General features: G+C 35.8%; 1 protein-coding gene across 3 annotated transcripts in view; it reads left to right on the top strand.

Moving 5' to 3' along the window:
- The window catches only part of LPIN2 (lipin 2), a 48,692-nt gene that overhangs the window by 10,593 nt on the left and 13,174 nt on the right, over positions 1-24,925 (top strand). For all 3 annotated transcript variants that reach the window (XM_026070577.1, XM_026070575.1, XM_026070576.1), the window contains exons 2-9: positions 5,549-5,749; positions 8,312-8,407; positions 12,197-12,495; positions 15,403-15,510; positions 20,810-20,933; positions 21,583-21,904; positions 22,145-22,244; positions 23,516-23,703. In XM_026070577.1, the coding sequence (XP_025926362.1) occupies positions 5,558-5,749; positions 8,312-8,407; positions 12,197-12,495; positions 15,403-15,510; positions 20,810-20,933; positions 21,583-21,904; positions 22,145-22,244; positions 23,516-23,703 (1,429 nt within the window). In that variant the 5' untranslated portion in view covers positions 5,549-5,557. The remainder of the gene's footprint in view (positions 1-5,548; positions 5,750-8,311; positions 8,408-12,196; positions 12,496-15,402; positions 15,511-20,809; positions 20,934-21,582; positions 21,905-22,144; positions 22,245-23,515; positions 23,704-24,925) is intronic.

The raw sequence follows: 24,925 nt of genomic DNA, 5'->3' as shown, positions 1-24,925 counted from the left end.
ATTTGTAATGGTCAGTACAAGGCACTGCAGTCAATTATTGGAAACTGGATTAAGTTAGAAGGTACACCTGTATCAAGCATGTTGGCTTTCAGAATGACAAAAAGAAAATGGTTTGCCTTTGCTAAAGCAGTGCTCCAAATGCACAGAAAATGCAAGTTTGTGGACAGCCTTTTGACTGTTGTGTGCTTGCATATGGGTATTCCCAAAGAATGTAAAAAATTATTCAGGAAAACACATTGGTTTTGTAGTAGCCAAAAGTAATGTCTTTGCTTAATATTACATGGATAAAATCTCTTCACAAAACCTCCATCTCAAGTTATACAAACATGAGCATTTCCTGGTGATTGGTTTTGAAAGTTTAATTTGGATATCTGTTGTGTAGAATATGTTAGACACTTAATCTGAGCTGTAGTACTGTTTAATCATTGTTTCTGAGAGCTAGTCTGTTCCTCATCTCATGGCATGAGGAATCAACCAACATGTGCAGGGTTAATTTTAGTTAGACTGATCTGAGTATTTTACAGATGGAGACACACAATTTTATTTTTTGCTTTTGAACTTCTAAAGTAAACATTTTCTTTCCTTATTTTGTATTTACTTTTATGTTCTCAAGAAAAAAAAAGTTTCAGTTTTGTCTTTTGCTGTGTAATGACTTCTTGCCAGAAAAAAATCTTTCTTTATGATATAATATAATGTCTTTTAGAGATGTCTTTTCCTCTTTCCCACTTACAGTTGCACTTATTGTAGTCATATTAATATTTTCATCTTGTAAACTGGGAAGTATTGCTTAAACATTCAAAAATCAATCTCTCTGGTGCCCTAAAAGTCACAAAAACTGTTTTTTTTGCTGTGGGTTCTTAGTTATTGCTTGGCTTTTTGATTTGCTATCGAAGAAGAGTAAGCAGTACTGAGCTAACTCAATTTTAGCTTTTATCCAGAGTTTTGGAACTTGGCTGCATCAGGTAATGTGTATACTCTGGATATCAAAATAAATAAAATTTAAAAGCCAAATAGCATTGGCTTAACTTATCTTTTCCATCAGACTTCTATCTTGAATTGCAGAACTGGAAATTGGCATGCTTTTTAGTTTCTTGTAGCAGATTATGAAGGTAAATTGCTGTCAGCTTCTCTCYGCTTTCAGAACAATGACATTTTTAACAAATGTTTTTTAAGCCTGAAAAAGCAAAGGGAGTGTTATCTAGTAAATTCTTTGCCTTGCCTCTTAATCTGTGATACTTCTATCACGTTTGCAAGAATTAACACAGATATGTTACATTGCTGCTATCTTTAGTCAGATTCAGCACTGCTCACTTCAAGCTTCCAAAAAATATGCAATAAAACTTAAAGCAAAAACCTAAACTTTAAAATCTCCTAGCTGTTTTCTCTTGACATTTGAGCTAAATGTAACATCTTATCTTTCTCAAGTATGTATTGATATTTTATTTCTAATCGAACATTTGCTTGCAACAGTTTGGACCTTCTTAARCAGCAAATATTTTATCACACAAACTGAACCATTACATTAGGAGTTGAATTTTTAATATGTGGTCGTGTTCTTTCAGTTTGTTGTTGTTGTTGAATAGGAAAATGTGCATCAATAAAGGTGGATAAAACCTTTTAAGTTCTGATATAGCCTTTTTTTTTTTCCCCTGCATGACTCTGCCTTTGCAAGTAGCGCTTTTCAATTATAACTGCTCTGTGGCTAGATGTTGTTGTTTTGTAGGGCTAGCAAGCTACTTATTTCTGGAAGATGCTTTGTAAGCCTTATGTTACACAAAGCTACTAAAGTACCACCACTTCTGATGTATGCAGCACATATTTGGTCCTTTTTTCCTGCACCTTTTTTCTGCTGGTGCCTTCACTATAGAAAAGTGGGAACTCCTTCTGACTGTGGTGATAATATCTAAATCCTTCTTTATGAATTAATATTACAACAAAAAATAAAACTACAACCTGATAGGCAATAGTATAAATTAGTGTCTGATTTAGAATTTTATTTACTGACAATGTACAAGACAACATTTGCTGTAAAACTTAGGTCATAAGGAGCTCTGTTCTTTATAAATCTTGTTTTTAATACTTAATAAGTTCAAAGGTTCGTAACTTTTTCATGCACAGAGGTTGTATTATTTATGTATGATCATAAAAGTGGTTTTGCTGTGAGCTAGACAAATGTAACCGAGATCTGTTAAAGAAATAACTTTCCTTACTGTAAAAGGAGAGTATATATGCACCAGGCGAATGTTTTCAGTCCTGTGAGTTTTATGGGTGGTTTGCTGCGGTCAGGTAAGGTCAGTTACCATGTCTGTGAGGAAATCTAGGGTATTTATCAACTGAACTCAGTTCTTAGCTGCTGGTGTGATATTCTGATCCTTTAAATACTTGCTACTCAAATGATAGAAAATGTCTTGCTAATGTTCACTTTAAGTCCTTTTCACTGAAATAAAATATAAAGAATGGAGATTCTGTTAAGAACTCCTGTTCCTGATTGTGCCAAACATTTCTTTTAACAATTTCAGCCTTCTTGGCATTTTGAAATCAACTTTTCTATGTAAACCAATACAATAAGAGTCTCACCGGAAGTGGCCAAAGTGTAGCCATGAGTCACAATAGACTGTGCACCAGCGAATTTTCCCCTTAACTTAGAATATGGTTTCGCTGTCAGTGTATAGGAGGAATAATTGTTTAAACAGTAAAACAGTGATATTGCTGCTTTTCTGTCTTGGGTTACAATTCCGTGTGCTGCAGAACATAATAGCTCACTTGTCAAAAGGAAGATGTTCAGTTCCCTGCTGCAGTCTTTTTTTCCAGCTCTCTGGTGCTGCAGCGTGCCTCACAACTGTCTGGTGTTCGACATGCTCATCTCTGTGAGCTGATCTAATTTATTAACCCAGTGAAAGAAAAACATGGGTAGTCTTCTGCCAGCTGTGTCAGTGAGGTAAAATCAGTTCATTAAAAGGGTGTGGTGAGGAAGGGATGAAGTGGGACCTCCCCTTTTTGGCAAGAGTGAGCTACTAGTTCAACTCAAAACATCTCTGTTAGCAAGCAGTCAACTTTGTAGTTGTATATGAAACTGCTTAGAGATTAAAYTGAATTTTGTTACTTACCAATCAATGTTGATAGGGAGTCCATTCAGCTAATCTCATTTGTCACACTCTGATAGCCTGTTCTTTTTGTCTTCACCAACCAGTAGAAAAGCTACTGCAGAAAAATTCTCTAGCATGTTAACTAGCCTAGTGATTCTGCGGATAATTTCAAAAGAGTTTTAAATCTGGATAGGCAAGCCCTCATCTTCTCTTTAAAATCTTGTGGAGAGGTAGGAATTTTTTTTCAAAATCTAAATATGATTAGGTAATATATGTTAGGCTTGAGAAGCCTGAGGCGGGGCAAAAATACTTCTAGAGCTGACCCAAATCTATGAAAACTACTTTCAATCTCCTGCGTATTTACAATTATATTGGCACCATTAGATGCTACAAAAACCCAAACTCCTTCTGAATGAATGCAGTAATCTCTGTGCTACTATAAGGAAGACTTTGAAGGTTCAGAACTGAAAAAAATGTGTAATTACCTAGATAATGAAAATGGTATCAGGAGGAAGAACTCTTGTAGTRCAATATACAGTCGTCTTTAGAGCCACTAAGAAAAATCCTAATCCCAGTCTTGAATCGAGTTTGAAACCCTGTTCAGAGTCTAATAGAAATAAACTAGTATATAGACAAAGAAACCCACTCTAAGCTTATTTGCAGAAATACTATATTAAAATTAAATTTTTACAATTTAAGCCCAGTTATATGTTCAGTGTTATGTGTTTTGCTTGTCTGCAGTGGCTCGTTGTTCTTCCAAATAATGCCCTTAACTTCAGAGTCATGTAGTTGCTTGAATGTATTGGAAATGAGGTTGTAGCAGTCTTTCGGCGGGAGGATAGAATGAGGAAGGGTTGCACTTGCATCCTCCCTGGGTACTTCCCCTTAGAACACCTTCACTGTTTTCCTTCCTCTTTCTTTCAAAGCTCAGGTGTTCTGAGAAATCTTTGGTCTTCATTTCTTCTTGGCAGTCACAGTTCACACTGTATTCTTAGTCTGAAATGACTAAGTCATTCAAAATGACGCTTGTGTGTTTTAATGGATTAGACAGTATTCAGTAAGTGACTGCATGTGTTCTTTGTCTTTGCATTTCTCTTTTCTTTCCAGTGTTTGATTATAGCATAATCTTTCTTTGTGTATCTTCCTTCTCTTGAATTCTCTACTAAATTCTTCACTCTCATCTAATATGGACTTCTTCACCTCATCTACATGTTGTTCTTGTTAATTCTTCTGCTGCCAGAGAGTATGAACAACAGCGGAAACTGTAAAAATTTGTTTTCACTTGACTGAAACTGTGAAACCTGTGGAAAGTAGCTAGTGGATAAGATAACTCTGTACATTTAAAGTAATGTAGCACATGAGTGAGTAAACTTGACTAGGACTTGCTTTTCACATATGAAAATGTGATACTTAGAACTTGGTGCTTATTTTTTAGACATAATTTCTGTAGAAATAGTGGTGGTTGTTAGCTACTAGGCCACAGTTCAGGACACGGTCCTGAACTGCTAGGTTCTGCGAGGTCCTGATACTGCTAGGTTCACAGTGTTTTCTCTGAGCAAGCTGTACTTCAACAGCTGTTTGAAGTATATGTACAAGCTTCTTGAAGTTGTATACATTGTAACTATAGATGATACCTATTGTAATTTTACTTTAATCTGAAGCTAATAGAAGAGTCTCAGTAACTTTGATTGTCTGGCATCTTCTACTGCAGGTAGAAGTCTTGCTTGTCTCAGTTTTAACTACTGAAGATGGGTGGCAGTGCTTTTCAAGAAGGCTTTGACAAGTTCATAATTTTGTGTTGCAAGAGGTTTTCAGTACTTGTTTGTTGATGAAATACATTCACTGGTGGTTTACTTTACTTGCATAGGAAAAAAAATTGATTTTTTCCATCTATTTTTTCTTCACATTCTCTCTCTCACTCTTCTGGGCAGCTTCTGTCTCCTGTTAAATCTTTTGATATTTTTTTTTAAGGTGACTTAGCTGTTTTGAAAACACAAAGCTGTAAAGGAAGAGTTATATATAAAGGAATTCTACAGAAACATTTCCTGATGCTTAGATTTTTTTTCATACTGATGCACAGGTACCTTCATTTTCAACAGAAGATCAATTGTACTAAATAATAGGCAGTGTTCAGAAAATGAATTGGTCTTTTCTGCTTACCTGAGGAATTAAGCATCATTTGAATCTAGGCCTTTGGGATTTAAAAATTGCATACTTTACATACTTTAAGATTTACTTTAAAATATTGAAATAATAATAACTTATTATGATTAAGAACATTTTATAACTCTGAAGTTTGTTAGTAATATGAGAACTGGCTCAAAATGCTTTTAACTTTTGAAGATGTTTGTGTTAAACCTGTTAAAGTAAGTGACTCACTGATAAATGATGATATACGTCTATTTTGATTAAAAAAAAAAATGCATTTTTTTTCTTTTTTTTTTTTTCTTCCTCTCCCATAGTCTCAGACTATGAACTACGTGGGACAACTTGCAGGTCAAGTCCTGGTTACTGTGAAGGAGCTGTACAAAGGCATCAATCAGGCTACTCTTTCAGGATGCATTGATGTCATTGTGGTCCGGCAGCAGGATGGGACATACCAGTGTTCTCCTTTTCATGTCCGTTTTGGGAAGCTTGGGGTCTTGCGCTCTAAGGAAAAAGTGGTAAGTTCAGAAAGTGGGCTGAAACAAAGCTTCGAATATCAGTGCATTCCTTTTTTTTCTTCCCCTCCTCCCGCCCCTTCTCCACTTCCCACGTATGCAGTTAGCAGACTGATTAAGTACAGAGCACTTTCTCATATAAGCTGTCAAGAGTGATAATTTTGGAGTCCAAAACAGAACTTCCTGTGGTAATTTAAGGGCTCTGCAAAAAAGTACTGCAAAAGAAAAGCTTTGGTAGCTCTTGAGCTATGAAAAGAAGAGTAATACAAGTATATAGACTCCACAGTCTTAAAATATCTACATGATTATTTATTTATTTTACCTAGTTCAAATATGCTGGGAAGGAAATGCTTCATGCCATGTGACTGACCCCTGATATTGCAAGCAACTATTTTTGGCATGTTTGGGGGACAAATAGAGCATATCTTAAGAGCTGGTGACCTATCATAAGTATTACTCCTTATTAACTCTGTTTAATGCTGATATGCACTAGAAAATGCAGTTGTTAATATCCATGAGCAAAAAAAAAACCTTGGATTACACTTCATTCACTTCTAGTTGATTTTTTTGTTTTGTTTTTGTTTTCCAGACCAGTTCTGCAACAGATTACATTAGTAGTTTTTCAGGGAGGTACATGAGAAGTAGTATAGTGCTTTGAACGTCTAATGCTTACGTAACAAGCAAGATACACACAGAACAGGAGTGATCTGAAACTTGAGATAGATAAATGTCTTCAGTAATCTGATTATCCTTCTGAGAAGCTGAATCAAATATGAGAGGACTTCAGTCTCTGGATACCTCTAAAATGTTGTTGAATAGTGGAAACATCTACTCTTCGTACCTGATGTTATTGGCATAGTTCTCAGCTTTTTCTTGAATGTAAAGTCCTTGTCCCCTTCCTCCTTGGATTTGCCATTCTGCATTCAAGTATTCTCTCAATAGTCAAGTGAATGTTTAATACTGTGTTCTATACTCATTTTTCTCTGGCGTGTGAAGAGGCTAGGGTTAATTGGCAGTCTCAGGATGCATGGGAAAGCAAAATATACATATTTGTTTCAACTCTGTATTTAAGACATATACTGAAGTCTCCAGAAATCAATGTGTATAGCTGCTAAAATTAGGGATTTTTGTCTGTCTAAATTGGTATAAAGTAAAGGTTGAAGAAAGAAACACTGAAGTAATATTTTTTTTTTTTGAAAACTCATGTTACTCAACTGGAAATATAAGAAAATATTTTAAGAATAAACTGTGTTTGGTAGTGCAATGAGTATGAAATTCAGATCAATTCCATTAGTTCAGCRTTTGGGAGGAAAAAAAAAGGTTGTCTTAAGGATTTGGGTATTGTCCACATCCATGTTTGGATATCTATCTGTAATTTATCACCTCCTCTGACTGGGTTTCCTTGGCTAATGGTTTTATTCTTATCAGAGTGAATGAGACTATGTAGGCAATGTCTTTCTCTAGCGTTCTGGCATTTTCGTTTCTTGGCAGTCCATATGCTAATCTTAAAATTAGTCCTCTTTCCTTTTTTGACTGACCATTTCATATCATAATACTAACTGGTGAGCATTCCAAATATTAATCTCTAGGGCTTGGGGTGTAATTCTTTCTTTTGCATTGGCAGGGAACTACAACTTGAGAAATATACATATCAGATAACTCATAGCAATTACAGCCTGAATGCCACATACATTCAAAATTTCACTTCGTCTCCTTTTGACAAAAGTGTCTAAACTGTACATAACCTGCCAATAGTTTTAATTTGGTATTAGAAATATCTTTGGTTTTGTTTTATTTCATTCATGTGGGGAATGATCTCTCCCTCCTGTGCAGTTATTTTAAAGTGAAGTACCTTTTTATGAGACTAAAAACATTTTTTCTTCTAGAAAAACCACAATGGTTGTAGAAGGGTTGTGGTCTTGTTTCATACCCTGATAAACTCATGAGCAGGAAAATCTGAAACAACATTAACTGAAATGCAGAAATAACCATGGCTAATCTCTATCCCATTGAAGCCATAGAGTTAAGGTTACTTTTTGTGTGTGTGTATATATATATAAAATATGCATAAATACATATGTAGAGACAGACAGAGAGAGACACAAAACCAGCCTTCAAGAAGCTTCCAGTTTGTCATCTTGAACTTTTAGTATTTCAGGCTCAAATTTGTACGAGGCCCCAATTCAGGCTGAGCTTTAAGGACGTGAACATGGATGGTCTCATTCATTCAGCTTTCTTCCAAAGAAAGAGACTCGATCAGTGATTATTATTTAGGCTTTTAGCTCACCAAAGTAGTTGAGCAAGATTCAGTCTTCAGCTGTTTTAAAATTTTCCTTCAATTTTTCTTATAGGTGTGTTAGGCCCAGAATCTCTCCTGAAAGTCTGATTTGTTTGGGGGGTAACAAAATAAAGACTGTTATAACAGACTTCTTTCAAAAAGCAGAGGGGGAAGAAGGAGTGATGATCATACAGTGGAATAAAGTTTATTGTGAGACATAACTGGGGCTCACACTCAGTACTTTCCCCTAAGTTGAGTTATTTACATTATATTGTCTCTTTCTGCAGATCGATATAGAAATTAATGGTGATGCTGTTGATCTTCATATGAAACTGGGTGACAATGGAGAAGCTTTCTTTGTACAAGAAACTGAGGAGGAAAATGTAAGGATTTTGTGCTTCATAACTACAATGCTATGTTAACAGAGCAATGTGTTAAAAATACTTAATAGAATGTTGTCAATATTATAACTGTTTTGAAAGCTAGATTTTCTGTGACAGAATCCTACATTGCTTTCATATGCTGCCAAGGTGCTTGGTATTCTGTAGAATTTTATTATTAGTGATAATAAAGTACCTGATTAGAAATTATTTGAAAGACTTGCTGAATTTTTATTTACTTTGTTTTAGTATACTCATTCTTGTTGACTGCAGTTATACATATCRCAGTGCTTTATAATAATTTTTTATCATAAGTTCTTACAACTGGTGTTACTGACCCATATAATAATAAAGTCTGTTTAATTTGACACAATTTTTATATATATATATAATTTTTGGCACAGTTTTTCACTATTTATCAATGAAACTTTCACCAGTTAACAATAGCTTCTCAAACTTGAGAATTCTTGTAATACCAAAATTAATTTCCCAAGACATTCTGTGACTGGAAGCTAATGAGACTCAGAAAGAGGGGAATACTGATTCCTTTTTAGTCTGGTTTCTTAAGTATATAGGACCTGCGTAATTGCAATATCTGTCAGTCCTGAGCTTTTTTTTTTTTTTTGATAACTTTTGAATCTGTTGGCATTTTTCAGCAAGATAGAAGTAAAGAAGGTTTAAACAGAAAGTTCCAAAAGGTTCAATGAAAATAGTTAGAGGAGAGGTAAAATATCTTGTCTCAGTGAGGGAAAGAATGCAGCGTGAATTCACTCCTGCTAGTAGGAACCAGAGTCTTCCGTTACAGGAAATCAGCTTAATCGACTTTTTTTGGTTATGGCACCACTTGTTTGCTGTGGGAGAAGGGAGGAAGCACTCATTTTATAAGCAGTTAAGTTATCATTTAAACTGGAAGGAAAAAAAAGCTTTAAGACTTGTACTGTAAATGATAATGATCTTGGGGAAAGAAATCATAATACTTAAGAGAAAGAAAACTTGGGTTCTGTTTTAGCATACACCATGAGTAAAATCAAAACTGAAAGCAATTCTTTATTGATGCAGGCCCTGTCAGTCACTGATGAGATCTGATCAGTCTTAAGATTATGGTTTGGTCTTTTTTTATTATTGTTATTTTGCTTTTTAGAAAGTATAGGTGTTAACCATTACCTTTGTCCCTGGTACAAAGTTTTTAAAGAGGCTATTGCACTTGCTTTATATATTTTAATTTCTAACAAGAATGCCTTATCTGTGTATAATGTGTTCTAGAAAGCTGATAGTTCATGCTGAAAGTATTGAATGAATTAGCTACAGATCTGAAGACTGAGTTGGTATTTAGTCCCCACTAGAGATTTTCACTGTGTATTTCTGCTGATGATCACATATGTCCTTGTGGTCAGTTCTTGAAATTATGCTTAAATTATAGTGTATATATATATACACTAAAGCTGTCATCATAGCCCKGAGTTGTTCAGAAAGCTTCTTCCGAGTGGTCTCTTTGCTGTTTTCAGGTCTTGACATCCAGAATACCCACACACTTCAGTTATGCAAATCAGAGACTAGTAGCAAGAAGCTTTCCTTTTTGGTGTGATATGTTGTGCTGAAGAGTGTATATGAAGCTTTTTTGTATATTTTCATCTCATACGGATACTTTGCATTATACTTTCAGGACTATTATAATGTGACTTTCAGGCATCATTTTTCAGTAAACTTTCTTTAACTTTTCTTTTGGTTTTGCTTCTGTTTTTTGAATTTTGTCTTATTATTCTAGATTATTTATCACTAATTGTATAGAATGTCCACTTTGTAGGAATTTATATGCTATCATTTTATTTGAAGATTTTTCACTGTGCAAAATCTGTGCTGTATAAGGCTGTATTTTGCTCTCCTTTCTCCAATTTTCTCCACCTCCTAGACAGTGAAGCAAAATTTGGTCTGTAACTGTTAACTTCATTGAAAAACTGAATTTAATATTAAATTAATAGCAATCCAGGATTTGAACACATCAAAAGTAGTATTAATGTTCTGGCCGTTCCTGATCACTGTGTCATTCCAGACTGCAGCAATAACTAATCCTCCTGATAATAGTGCCTGCAAAGTAAGAGGCATCCTGTATTTACTTCTTATCTTGAAATAGAGCCCCTAACTCTTCTTCCTTCCTTTCTTTTCCCCCATGCAAATTTCATTCTCTACTCATTTTGTTCCACTTTGTCTTACTCCTTTGCTCTTTGACATAGTGTTTTTCTTTCAGTCCAAGTGTCAATACTATTTAATTTCTTGTATGATGTAAAAGTGTTTTATGAACATTTGGTGACTTAGAAGTACAGATACCATGGGAGGATAGACAATGTTCTTGACTATACTTCCTCTAATGTGAAAATAGTGTTATAAACACAGGCTGCTGATCAGTAGAGCTCTTCCTYGATCTTGATCACTGCTTCAAAGGGCAGTGAATTGAACTTAATCGAAGGGGCTTTTTTCTTTTTTAACCTGAATAAATTAGAATTAGGTCAAGTTTTTCTTTTTGAAAGATACTTTACTTAAGTGGTGTCTGACATGGATGACAAGACTGAGTGCACCCTCACCAAGTTTGCAATTAACATGAAACTGGGAGGACTGGGAGGAGAGGAAGATAGGCCAGAAGAAAGAGCCACCATACAGAGACAGCTCAGCAGACTGGAAGATTGGGCCACCTAGAATTGCATGAGGTTTAACCAAAATAAATGTGAAGTCCTGCACCTGGGATGGAATAATCCCACGCATCTGTACAGGCTGGGGTCTGACTGCAGGAACTGCACCTCTGTGGAAAAGGCCCTGGGGGTCCTAGTGCACAGCAAGCTAAACATGAGCCAGCAGTGTGCCCTTGCAGCAATGCAGGCAAACGTGTCCTGAGCTGTATCAGCAGGAGTAGAGCCAGCAGACAGAGGGATGTGATTATCCCAGTCTACCCAGCGCTTGTTAGGCCAAACCTGGAACCCTGTACCCAGTTCTGGTCCCCACAGTTCTAGAGACATGGAAAATTGGAGGGAGTTCAGTGGAGGGCCACCAAGATGATCAGAGTGTTGGAGAAGTCGACATAAGAAGAAAGGTTGCTGGAACTGGGTTTGTTCAGAGAAGAGAAGTCTCAGGGTGATCTAACCGCAATCTTGCAATACTTAAAAGGTAGTTATAGAGAAGACAGAGGCAGTCTCTTCACGAGGGTGCTCCACAACAGGGCAAGAGGCAATGGGCACAAGGAGGAAATTCTGTCTGGTTTTAAGAAAAAACTTTCACCACGAGAACAATTAAACACTGGAATAGGTTGCTCAGAGAAGTGGTAGAATCTCCCTCACTGTAACAATTCAAGACTCAGCTTGACAGGGCCCTGGGTAATGTAATCTAAGGCCCTGCTTTCAACAGAAGGTTGGACTAGATGATCTCCAGATGTCCCTTTCAACTTAGACTTTTCTGTGAGTCTGTGTTTCAAAATAAATACAAAGCAATGGATTTAATTAGCCTGGTGTGATCAAGGACAAATAATTTCAAAACCATTCCACTGGATGGGTATTTAAGATTTGCTGCCACGATCAATTGTGTAAGTCTCCTTGAAACTGTATTAATATAAACACATTAATTTCTCTGGACTTTTTCTGTTCCCGCTGTTGGACTTGGTTCCTTTCTAGATATCAGTCTTTTATAGGACGTGGCCATGGTACAGTCTTGTATCAAAATATAGATGAAAGATTAATCTGTAGGCCACCCTGTATATGCATAATGAATTAAGTTTAGTCTATTTTTATTTGCTTGTTTTTTGTTTAGGAAAAAGTTCCTGCATATTTGGCAACTTCTCCAATACCCACTGAAGACCAGTTCTTTAAAGAGACTGACAATCATTTGAAATCAGGTGAAAATGAGAGGATGTGTCCAAACTCAGAAGTTCCACACTCTATGGAAGCAGAGACTGTATTCACCCCAGGTTCTGTGAAAAAGAAAAAAAGAAGAAGAAAGAAATGCAAACAAGATAGCAGGAAGGAAGATCAAATCTCTTCTGCTGGGACAGAAGAGATTTTTGAAATGGAAATAAGCTCAGATGATGAGAAAGGTGTTCAACCACTGAGGTAAACTATTAAATATTTGCTGACTGCTTTCACTGGTGTCATTGAACCTTTAAAGAGTAACTTGTACCTCTCCTCTATAATGAATACATTCATTATCTGGTCTTGGAATTTAAAGACTAATTTGATAGAAGAGAATAAAGTGTAACTTAAAAGAATTTTTGGTCCCTCAATATAGGTCTTCAAAGAAGTCTCAAATTTACTAAAAAATACCAGTCAAAAAGGTGAGTGCAACAAAAAAAAGAATCTGAGAATTATCATACCTATGACCAAGAGAAACTGCAAAAAACAATATCTGGGTTTTAAAATATTTTTTAGAATATCTGTGGCTTTACCAGGCCTCCTTCATTCGTCTTTTTTTTTTTTTTCACTCTTGTGCAATRTCGAAGAATTGTCATTTTGATATTGAGTATTCTGTCTATCTAAATCTAAGAATTGGTATTTTATTTAGTGTAAGATTTTTTTCCCCTTTTCCATTTTAAGATAAGCATTACCTTTGTTCAGTCTTCAGTACAAAAACATTAAGACAACAAATAACTTGTGAATAACTTGTTATAGTGAAGCTAACAAAATTTCCATCAAATACAGGCAGAAAGGAGATACGACCTGTGAATAGTTTTCATATTCTTTATTAAATAAATTATTACAACTGTACAAACACTCCAGAAGTGTTGTGCCGATAATGACTGTTTTCATCCAATGATTACAATTCAGACTGGTCTTCAAGCATTTATCTTAATTTTAGTAGTGATGAATAAAAATGTGTAGGTTTGATTGAAATATCTGGTTTAATCATAGCTGAGCAGGCCGTAGGGTTTCCATAAAGGCTACCCTGGTTTTATTGTTTGTACACTTTAGAATAAAAAGTTGAAAAGACTTTTTCTTTGTGAACCAGAATATTCTTGTAAACAGAAACTGCAATATAAATGCATTCTCATTTGAAGAGAAAAGTAGAGTGTTATGATGCAAAGGGAAGATTTCATAAGACACTGATATATACACATACACACACACACAGAGGCTTACCTGTTATTAGACATAGCTTCAGATTTCAGAGTGTAACTGAGAAAGGAAAAGGAAGATTAATGTTCCATTTGGGAAGGTCAAAATTTCAGCCACAGGCACAAGCATGTATTGTCTTATCTAGTTCTATTCTTATAAAGTGGGAAACAGGCTATTTCCTGTTCCTTGGAAAAATCCATTTCCAAATATTAATGTAACTTATTTTTTTAATGTCTTTTATAGCTATACAAATCTTGTATATGTATTTAGAGTGTGTATAAAATGGATAAGCATGGGAAGAAGTGATAGCAGTGTTTATAAATGTGGCAAAATAGGTAGTTTTGAATTAATAGTGGAAGTAGAAGTTATGATTTGATGCACAGTGATCTAGTATTAATCTTCCCCTCTTATTTTCAGTGGTCTTTAACTGCATCTGTATTTGTAACCTTAGAGATCAGATTTCCCCACTGAGGGATGAAACTTGGTTATTTCATTCTTCGTGTGAACAAAGTTGATGGCTAATTCCCAGTGAATAAAATCCATTTAGTGCCACATATTTGTCATCTTGCCCCCTCCCAAGTCAGAATATTGAGGACCTGTTTCTAATCATCTTCTAGTTTGCTTACTTAATTGTTTGATAACACCATTTGCCTCTTTTTGAGATGCTTAGCACTGGACACAGCCAAAAATGGTATGAAACTTATTTTTATTGCTGTTAGTTTGGCTTATGAATACACAGAATGTAAAGTCTCTGCTGCTGTCATCTAAGCAAATTTTCATAAGAATAATGATACTGAATAAGAAGTGGAATATGTATGTTCCATTTTTAAGATTCAATACTTAACATATAATAATAACTGTCTTCCAAGTGAAAGATATGTACAAATRATTGCTGTAACCAATGCTTAGGATCTGAAGAGCTGTATTGCTAAGTGTGGAAACTGAATATTTATGCATTTTAATAGGTAATGTTAAAATAYATAATTTCTCTTATGGATGGAGAAAAGAAGCTTTAATATTCCAAAAGAAGAGGTCCAGTGCAACCAATCTGTTGAGGAGGAAAAAAAATTTTTTTTCTTTCACAACAGTATGTTTTAATAATTTGTATTGCTTTTTGCACTCATATTTCATGCTTGTCTTCCTTGTCTTGTATGCACTGTGGTAGCTATAATGCTCTTGATCGCAAGTCAAAACTGAGAATATTCCTGAGAATAGTTATTTAATTAACTTCATAAAGCTACAAAAAGACATGAAGTATTTATGATGCAAACGTTTAAAAAGGACTTCTGCATAAAATACAATGCATGCATACTCAATGGTCTTACTGTTTGGTTGGTTGGTTTTTTTTTTAGTTACGAATATTGAGTAGAGTCCCCAGACCAAACTAACCTCTGTTCCAAAAATTACAGTACTTTTAGCTACTCATCATAGTTTATGTTAATTTGTAAATTTGAGTGAATTGTGTGGCTTGTTGCTACCCCTGTTTTCCCACCATTTTTAATTTGTGAATAATGTATATTTGTAACATGCATTGTCAAAACTATTTTTTCTATTTCRCTTTTTTGGAAGTTCTAAAGTTTACATCATGTGCAAATTTTTATGTTCAGCTCAGTATTAACTGTCTGCAGAGGATGATATCATTTATGCTAGTGTGATTTCTTAGTTCAATATTAACTTACTATGCGTCAGAGTAGTAGATTTGTAAGCTCTTGTGATATTTTAAATATTAACAGTAGTTTTATTGCACATTTTAAGTTGTATAAAGATGCATTACAAGCAATGAATTCTTTATACACTTTTTTCTTTTGATCTTGGATTTTTAATAACATATAAGTGATTTTTCTAACTGAATGAGCAATGCAGACATTCTTATAGCTGACTGATTTAATGTCTCATGTATGTCCACAGAGGATCCTCAAATTCATCACCAAAGGATGAAGAACAGAAAGAAACTTTGATTTATCACTCGAAGGATCATTACCCCTTATCTGATGGAGACTGGTCCCCTCTGGAGAAGTAAGTCACTTTGTAATGACATTGTGCGTGCAAAGATGAAGAATTATAATAAAACTGATGTGCATTTTTGTTCAATTTTTCTTCCTGATCTGTAAAACTATCAGACGTGCCTAACTTTTTGTCATATCAATTGCTGCATTCACTACTTATTCGTAACTTCATGAACTTTCTACTCTGTTTATACTGTATGTATTAAACAAAATCTGTGTCTTTTTTATCAGATGAACAAAACTTTTCTTACTCAAATTCACTATCAAAGAAACAAAATACAGTTGATAAGATTTGCTTAGGCTGAGAAAGGTATGGGAAAGCAGATACACTCCCTATGATTCAGCCTAGCATAAACAATGTGTGGCATGCTATAAAGCAAAAGTGTTGARTATGTAAGTTAGGATTTGCCAGGTGAAATAACTTCAAATTACTCTAGATAAGGCTAGGCCCTGAACTTGAGTCATATTCCAGTTCAGAACAGAGGATTTGCTAGTTACCAGAATACCAACCCAGATACCAGCAGAGATGCCAACGAAAGCAGCAGTTAATTGCAGATTCTTACAAATTGCAAAATACAGTCCCCCAATCAATTTTTGGTTACAGTGACTGGGGCACTTCTGTTTATACACTCAAGCTCTTCAGTTTATGCTCTTCAAGCTCCTATATTCTACTTGCACTCCCTTTCTAGGTTTTTCAAGACTTGCCCTTCAGGAGTTTGGCTTTCACCACTCTAGCATCAATCCCTGTCTGCACAAGAAAGTGTTCTGTCCATGTGACCTACTACTTGAGCCTTTGCACTATCTTTGGAAAGCTATAGCTAGATTTCATACTATGTGCTTCCCTATGCCCTGTGTATAATATAAGTACATAGCATGAAGCATGCTGAGCGGCATCTTGGCTCATCTTAACTCTGGAGGTTATCTAGTTTTGCTGCTTTTCAGTTTGTCTGGGGGCTCTACCTCACAGCAAATGCATTCACAGTGTCACTGAGGATTACTGATCAGCCTGGTGTGATATCCAGTTGTTGCATTTTACCTGCTGTATGCATAGGTGCCCGTTCTTCTTGTGTCAGTAGTAGTTAAGCAGAAGAGAAGACATTAAGCTTCAGAACATACTTTCTGAAGTGCATATAATCTCTCTGGTTCTGGTGTTTCTGGGGCCACGGCCTCAGTAGTACAGTCTGAAGGTACCATGCTGTCCTTGGTGCCTGCTAATTCCCCCAGTACCTACTTCATTAATGACCACTCTCAGGAACAGCTGGACAGGAAATCCCGTTGTCATTCCTTTCTGTGTTTTGGGCTGACAAGCACATCCTCAGCTGTACTCAATGAGATGTAGTCTTCAAGTGTTCTCAGAAGATTTATGATTAAAAAGCATCAGTGTTTGATCCTGAGGATTGACAGGGTGTCATATGGACTATGTCACCTAGCCAATTGTAGCATAGAGCCCTTTGTCAAGGCAGGCTGATATTTCTTCTCAGTTTATCAAATTGTAACTAACATGGACAAGCAGGTTATATCTAGGAGACATGATTCATCCCTTACTCACTTTTGCAGTTGCAAAGCTGTCCTGAGAAATCCAACCACATATTGCCTCTTCTTCCCAAATACAACAGTGTGTGTTGTGTTTTGTTCCTTACAGAATAGTATATCCAGCTGCACCCACCCGAACATTTAGACACCATCTGAGAGAAATTCACCTGAGTCCCAAAGCAAATCTGCTTTTCCCCCTCCCTGAGCCCTAACAATGAGATTTCCTGTAATAATCTCAGTGCAAGAAGGGTTTTTTATCTTTGGGGGGGTCTTTTTTTTTTTCTTTCTTCAGGGAGGAAGAAGGGGAAATGACCAGCCAGAGAACTTATTTCTCTCTGGTACCTGATAGCTGCCAATTCCAAGCAACTGTCCTTGGAAAGACCCTTAAAGTGAACAGTGGGCTGTATCAAAACTTTAGGGACCAACAAAGTAGAGTTCACTTCATTCATCAGATAAACTTCATCAGAATTTATCTGACTTGGCAGAAAAATGTTTCTGTTGCTCATATTTGTAAAGCTACTTACCTGGAACTCCATCCAACCCTTCACAAAGGGGTGTCCAGAGTTAATGTGGTCTTGCTTCGAGTGGCCAAGGAACAGTTCAGTGGCATTCTTATGCCTAGTGGTTCTGTGATCTCCGACTCTATGACTGTACCTTAAAACAAGAGGTTGCTACTTTTGAGTTATGCCCAACCACTAACCAGAATTCTTTAAGATATGAAGCTCACATTTTCTTTGCTTGCAGTTCTCCTTCCTCTCTTTCCATCTGAATCTTTCACAACCACAGAATCAAAACCTCAATGCATCAAATATCTGCAAATAAGTGACTTTAAGTCTCTGTATCCCTGTTTGAGCTAAAAGCCTGAAAAGTGGCAGGACATGAATGGGTCCTCTGCAAAAGCAAAATTTCTCCATCTCCAAATGATAGGRCATTTAAAGTTTTGTCCGAATGTATCCTTGACTGTATATGTTGAAGAACTTTGACTAGTAATAAGTAACCATTCCACACTGTAGAAGAAAATTCTATGGTGGAAGAAGAAAATTAAGTGATTTAAGTAGCACAGGAAATCTAGGGGAAAGGTTTGGAGCAAGTCATCTGTATCTTTAGCTGTAAGATTTCTTTCCTAATTCCAGAAGGCTTTCTACACAGTTTAGAGAGAGCAATTTTTTGATAAAAGCTTAATATGTTTGCTTGCCCTTGGGGACAGAGAAGGAATATTAATTTTTGCACTTCTGAAAGGCTTAAAATAGCAATATAGGTAAGGTGAATGAGCTTCCAGCTGCTTGTAGTCTAATGAATTGTAATGTGAACTCAGTATATAGGGGCATTTCTTCCTTCATTGCACCTGCTAGGTGTTTACTGTTTTTAAGGAGCATTATTAAACTCTTAACAAGCTTTGTGTTCTTACCCATTCAAGAAAATAGAGGTTGTCATTAAGAAAGTGGTGGGTTATATTTGGAACTACTTTGTATCTTTGAATTGATACTTTCTTCATTGTGGTAATATCCACAGATTTACTATCTGTCTTACAGTTTAGGAGTAGGGCCAAGTATGTCTAGGAGCAGAGGAATGCCTTACCTAGGATGTATTCATCAGTTTAATTTTCTCCATAAAGGCAAGCATAAGGAATGATAGGTTCAATGAAGAAAAAGCAGAAGGCAGCCACAGGTGTCTTGGCTCACTGATCTCCCATCTACCTTAACCACCACCCCTAATAAAGGGATAGAAGATTCCTCCGTGCATGTATACTAGCCCACGTTCAAATCCACATCTCTTCCAAAGCTTCCATCTTAACCATCGTGGGAGATAGTCATGACTTGCTCAAAATGGGAAATTGTGCTGGGTGAGGGGAGGAGGGGATGTTTTGATCTTGGTTTTTTGGTTTTGTTTTTTACACTTGAGGTTGGTCATCTCGCTATTCAGGACACCTGCAGGGAGCCAAGCAAAGATAGTAACCTAAGTCTCTTCCATGAGGACAGTTCTGTTTGTTTCAAAACACTGCCCTACTCACTAGAATAAAACCAAAAGAATGACTGTTAACCATTTGTTATCTGATACCATCAATGTTCTTCCTGTTCTAATAAGCAATGTTAGCATGACTAGATCAGTATTGCAAGTATGGGCCTTTTGACTTAAAACTTCTCCTTGAAAATGTTAATGGAAAACCGTTCCATTTCCTTGAACATATAGGACCTTGGTTCTTAAAGCTCTGAGTTATTCAGTCCTTTGCAGGTACAGCTGATTATTAAGAATTAGGTTTAGACACGGGTTAATATGTCTCCATGGCTTCCAGTTGACTTGTGATTTAGGCAGAACACATTGTTTTGCACATAGGAAAAGTAAGTTCATATTCTTCCTGAAAATAAATCTGCAAATGTATTTTAATTGACATGTTACTATAAATAAGCTCTTCTAACTATATAGAAAATGCAATTTCTGTAGAAAATTTTTAAAGGAGAAATGGGAAAAATTTCCTAAATGGTTTCCTTTTGTATCCCCAAACAATGAAAGCTGGAACTCAGCAGTAAGATGGCAAATTACATCTTCTAGATCTGTTTGAATTTCCTGCTATCTTGGATTTTCTGGTATCTCTCAGGTTCATATGAAAAATAGACTAGTGTTGCCTTTACTGTTCTATTCTTACTGTCTTTTGGCTGGAAAAGCTGTAGCTCTGGAATCTGATCAATCTACTCTTGTATGATTGGATTTGCCTACTTCAGAGATCTGTTTCTAGTTGCAAAACTGTGGCCCTAGAAACCTCCAGCGAGGTTCAGATATGATACTGCATTAAATAACTTTTTTTCTTTCAGGAATTTTGAAAGGAAACAAAAATCCACAGAAGAATTAATTCTAGGGGTTACTGTAAGATTTTTAGTATTATGTGGTGTTTATATATAAATGCACTATGAATGTTAAAGTACAAAAAGGACAGTATTTCTATAATATGAAATATAAATGCCCTGTTCAAGAAAGGATAGACTGGGACCTTTCCCAACACTAAACGTTACTTCCAAGCAATGACCTTTTGTGTTCCCTTTAACTCCCTAAGATTGTAAGAGCAGAACTATTTCAAAATAACACCTTTCTAGCATTACGTAGAGTGAATTCTTCTGGCTTAAGAGTCATCCTGGCTGAAGCAGGTTTTGGACATCCCTCTCTGATTTGTGGATACAATATAATCCATAATTACCTTGGAAAGAAAATTAGGATGGAACCTTAAAAGGTCCTGTAGTGCAAACACGTCTGAAGGAAGTTTTCAAGTAAAGTAATCTCTCTTGCTTCTTCTAACATATCTTGTTAATGTCATTTTCCCCTGCCTGTAGACCAGGAATTGGTGTTGCTTCATACATTTGTAAGTTAGGTTTGCAAGACTTCTGTTACTGGAGTCTTGGCGTAGCAAGCTAAAGTGCCATATCTTGTAGTGAGAAAAGGAATTTAAAGCTAGTTTCTCTCTTAATTTTTGATAGTAGCTAAACTTTTATTGTTTTGCTTTTTTTTTTTTTTTTTGAAAAATGAAAGGTGAAGTGAGGGGAGAGAGTTATACCTACGCCGCAGATACAGCGGAGAAAACTGTATAGGGTGATCAGTATGTAAGTCCCTTAATGTGATTTTAGTTTTAACCTAATTTCTCACTGTCTGAAAACCCAGCTGGGCATCTTGCCCTGTTGCTGAATAATTGAAGCTCTGTTAAGCCAGAGAAAACTCTACCAACACTAGCTGCACAACAAATGCATTTTAAACACTGTAGCTTTCTTTTTTTGTTTTTGTTTTGCTAGCCCTTTCTCTGAGCCAGTCTGCCCTAAAAGTGATTCAGAACTAGAAGTTAAACCTGCTGAGAGCTTGCTTAGATCTGAATCTCACATGGAATGGACATGGGGAGGATTCCCAGAATCAACCAAGGTAAAGTTATTTATTGCCTGGAACTCTGTGAACTGAATTTTCACTTATCTAAAACTGTGACCTAAAGGGTATAGGAAATCTACTGCTGTTATTCAGAACAGTTCAACTGAAATAGGAAAGGAGCACCCCCTTGTGGCTGACTGATAGTCAGCTTTGTTGATTTCAAAAGCTAGTCAGCAAAGTTGTTCCAGAAAACCTAGCAGTGAAAATCTGTAATTTTTGAAATTTTAGTTAGATACTAAAGAAAGCAACTGTAGAAATTAATTCCCTTTATTTCTTTTAAGCAAAGTTGTGGTTCATTCCAGAGAAACAGGAGCCTTGATTGAGTAAACTTAGTATCTAACAGGACAACTGAGGGCATAAGCCTCTGGTACATTCATATTTATGCCTTTTCTTGCCCTAGTTTGGTCAAGTCAAAATTTTCCTAGTCCGGTTTCCTAGTATGTAGCTTCTGTTGCAGGAAACTGCTAATTAGATGAGCTATATTTTATGTTGCTAAAATATATTTTTAAGTGCTTATCCAGTTTATTCCTGACCAGGATTCCAAGCTTACTGACAAAATTACCATAAGTACAAGTTTACTGTTTAGACCAGAATAAAATAAATGATATGTGAAATTGAAAGGATTGACTAGAATTTTATTTTTCAGATAAGCAAGAAAGAAAAACTGGAACATCCCAGAACAGCTACCATTACRCCATCAGAGAACACTCATTTTAGGGTCATTCTCAGCTCTGATGAAGTTGAAGATGATGATGTGGTGAAAGATTCAGTCTGTACAGTACTGAAACCTGAGCCAAGAACTCATCCTCTGCTTAAGCAGATGGATGTTAAAGATTCTCTTGCTTCTGCAGTCGTAGAACCACAAGATTCATTACCATTAGATGCTGATCATCATTCCAGACTGTTGGTGGATCCATCACCAGAAACAAAGCCACCAGCAAAAATTGACTCGCCTTCGAAAAAGAAAGGTATGTAATAAAACTGTTCATCTGTTCCTCTGATGTGATCTGCCAAATTTGAAGCAATGCTATAAAAAGTAGAAATGTGGCTTTTCAATTTTTCCTATTTAAAGTATTACCTGACTAAAACTGTAATTAAACTCTGAAATTTATAAATGTTATGAGTAAATCTGAATTTTCCACAATTATGTTTCTATTTAATGCATTTGGATAGGTTCTTCCCAGTAATCTTAATTGTAAATTTAACAGGGGTGCACAAGCGAAGTCATCATCAGGGGCCTGATGATATCTACTTGGATGATCTAAAGGCTTTGGAACCTGAAGTTGCAGCACTCTACTTTCCCAAAAGGTAATTCAGAATTAAGGTTCTATGGATTTAGACTTGTATTGCTGTTGAACTACATGCATTATTACATGTATGATTTAGGTGTTCAGGAGTCACTATAGATGACTCGYGTAGTATTGGACTCCAAGTTCCTGTGCTTTTGTGGAATAATCAGTGTTGATCTTGTTGTGGAAAGCTGTTTCTGATTTGGCAAGAAATATACTAAAATATCACATGGAAGGTCATTACTGAGAGATTTCTGTCTTTGTAGAACTCATATGCTCTGGAAATACAGAGGGGAAAGTTTAAATTATATAATCCTTCTTTTTTGCCATATTGCTAGCTCTAGATGAGCACGCATCAGTTTATTTTTTGCATGCCCTGTACATCACTTCCAACTCATTGGTTTTTTAACATCAAAACAGGCAAACAAAAAAGTCCTCAAGATCTTCATGCAAGGCAACCAAGTCTCAGATTTCACTTCTGTTTTATTTTTTATGAAATTAAAGCATTTTATACTCTGAAAGTACTCCCCAGAATAACAACTGTCTAGGAAGATCTTTGTAAAAATACAGTTTAATAAAAAGGAAGTGTCTAAATTCTATTGGCTTAGTTAAAACTAAAATTGTAAACTTTTCAGTATATGTGGGTTGGAGGGGGAACTGATAGCAACAGGAGAAATTAAATATAAAAAAAAAATTATTTTGTTCTCTTACTGAGTTTAATGCTATAAATTGATGATATTTATTGACTAAAGTAACAAATTTCTTTCTAATTACATTATTCAGGATCAAATAAATAATTGTAATCTTAAATAAAAATACCATGTTGTCATCTAAAAGGCCACCTATCTTTTGCATTGTACTTTTTCCAAATACACTGTGTTCTAAAAACATCAAGCAACGTCGTCATTCCTGCATTCTCGTTGTACAATTTTCTGATTAAGATTGAGGAGCATGGTATTGTTCTGTGACAATAGAATGTAGAGGGTCTTTCCTCCATTTAAATCCAGTTTTGTTGCAGGCAAGAGTAGTGTAATTATTTCCTAATTTAGATGAAAGTTAGGAAAAGGAGAACTGGAAACTTTCAGTCTTCCAATATTATGAAAGTTTTGGACTTTTTATTTATTTATTTTTCTTTTTTTTAAGTCATAAAATCATACAATACTTGAAAGAAATCCAGTAGCAAGATGATTTTTTGAGTAATTCATTGTACACTGTGTTCTATAACATAAAATGTATACATTTGTTCACAAGTGAAATACATATGGCAAATGTGGATCTTTTTTTCTTTAGTGATTCTGACCCAGGCTTCAGGCAGTGGACAGAGTCAGATACCCTTTCTGGTTCCCAGTCACCACAATCCGTAGGAAGTGCTGCTGCTGACAGTGGCACAGAGTGCATGTCTGATTCTGCTATGGACTTGCCTGATGTCACACTGTCACTCTGTGGAGGTCTCAATGAAAATGGAGAGATTTCTAAAGGTATGTAAAAGACTAAGCAAAAATGGTAATAAAGCTCAGACAAATGAGGTGACTTAAATACCCTTGAGTTCCACCTAATGAAGATTTGGCTTATAATTATGCTCCTGGTGAGAAAACAGAATCAGGAAACTGATTTTTCTGTATCTGCCAGGTAGAATAGAATTGCTTACAGTGTAAAATTCACAAGTATTTACAAAGCAGAGTGATTGTGGAATTTAGCTTCAAAATGGTCAAGAGAACTAAAGTCTTAAAGCTTTTCATCTCCTTTTTTGCACTGCTTATTATGTATCTGACCAATCACACTTGTTTCTGGCTGCTATTGCTTCCTTTGCCCTATATAAATCTTTATAAATGATATTTTATCCCACTGCTTAATAAATTTTCTTCTTCTTTTTATTGTTTTAAGCAATTAGAAGAGTAAGAAATACCATTGTCTTAGACTGTCTTATCTCCTGCTCTTCTTCTCCCATCCCAAATATTTGTTAACCCACAGCTTTCTTACCAGTTGACTCTTCTTTCTTAATGCTCCTGTTTATTTTAATATGGAAGTTAATTCTATGCATCTTTAAAGCAGCTTCTGGGAGCGTATAATTTTCTTGAACATGTACTGCAACACTTTTAGTACTATTTTTCATCTAGTCTCTAATTCATCAAATGAAATGTAAATGCTTTTATTAATGAAGGCCCAAAGCAGGTCTCTTGATAACGTGGTAGTTAGAKGATTGGATGATTGGACTTGATTAAAAAAAAATAAAAAATAAAAAATACATGGGACTTGTACTAAATCATGATTTTTTGCAAATCTGTATAGTCACTAATCATGAAAATGCTATTAGTAATAGGTGCTTAGAAACAAACAACCCCCCTCCCCAAACTAACAACATCCCCTGGTCCACCCCTTAATTTTAGTGTAGTGTGTAGACCCCTTACTTGCCGTAATAATTTTTAAAGAAAACTTGCTTCGACAAGCATGGCTCTCTTTGTGCAGCCTGGGCACTAAATTAATTCCCACCTCCTCCTAATTCCTTATGTCTCATTACTGTGATTGTTGAAGTGAATAAGTGGTATGAGGCACTCCTTGTTACAGAGGAGGCAATCATGAGATAACAGGTAGGCCATATTAGCATATCCTGACTAACATTGCAAGRTCAGCAAAGACTCTGAAATGCCAGAAGATGTTTTCCTTGATACGAACTAATCAGACTACTTCGCAGTGGTTATT

The sequence above is a fragment of the Apteryx rowi genome, unplaced genomic scaffold (genome assembly GCF_003343035.1).
Source record: "Apteryx rowi isolate R43461 unplaced genomic scaffold, aptRow1 scaffold_312, whole genome shotgun sequence".
In the NCBI taxonomy this organism is placed as follows: domain Eukaryota; kingdom Metazoa; phylum Chordata; class Aves; order Apterygiformes; family Apterygidae; genus Apteryx; species Apteryx rowi.
Note: the sequence above shows the minus strand (reverse complement) of the source record. Positions and strands in the feature narration are given on the sequence as shown.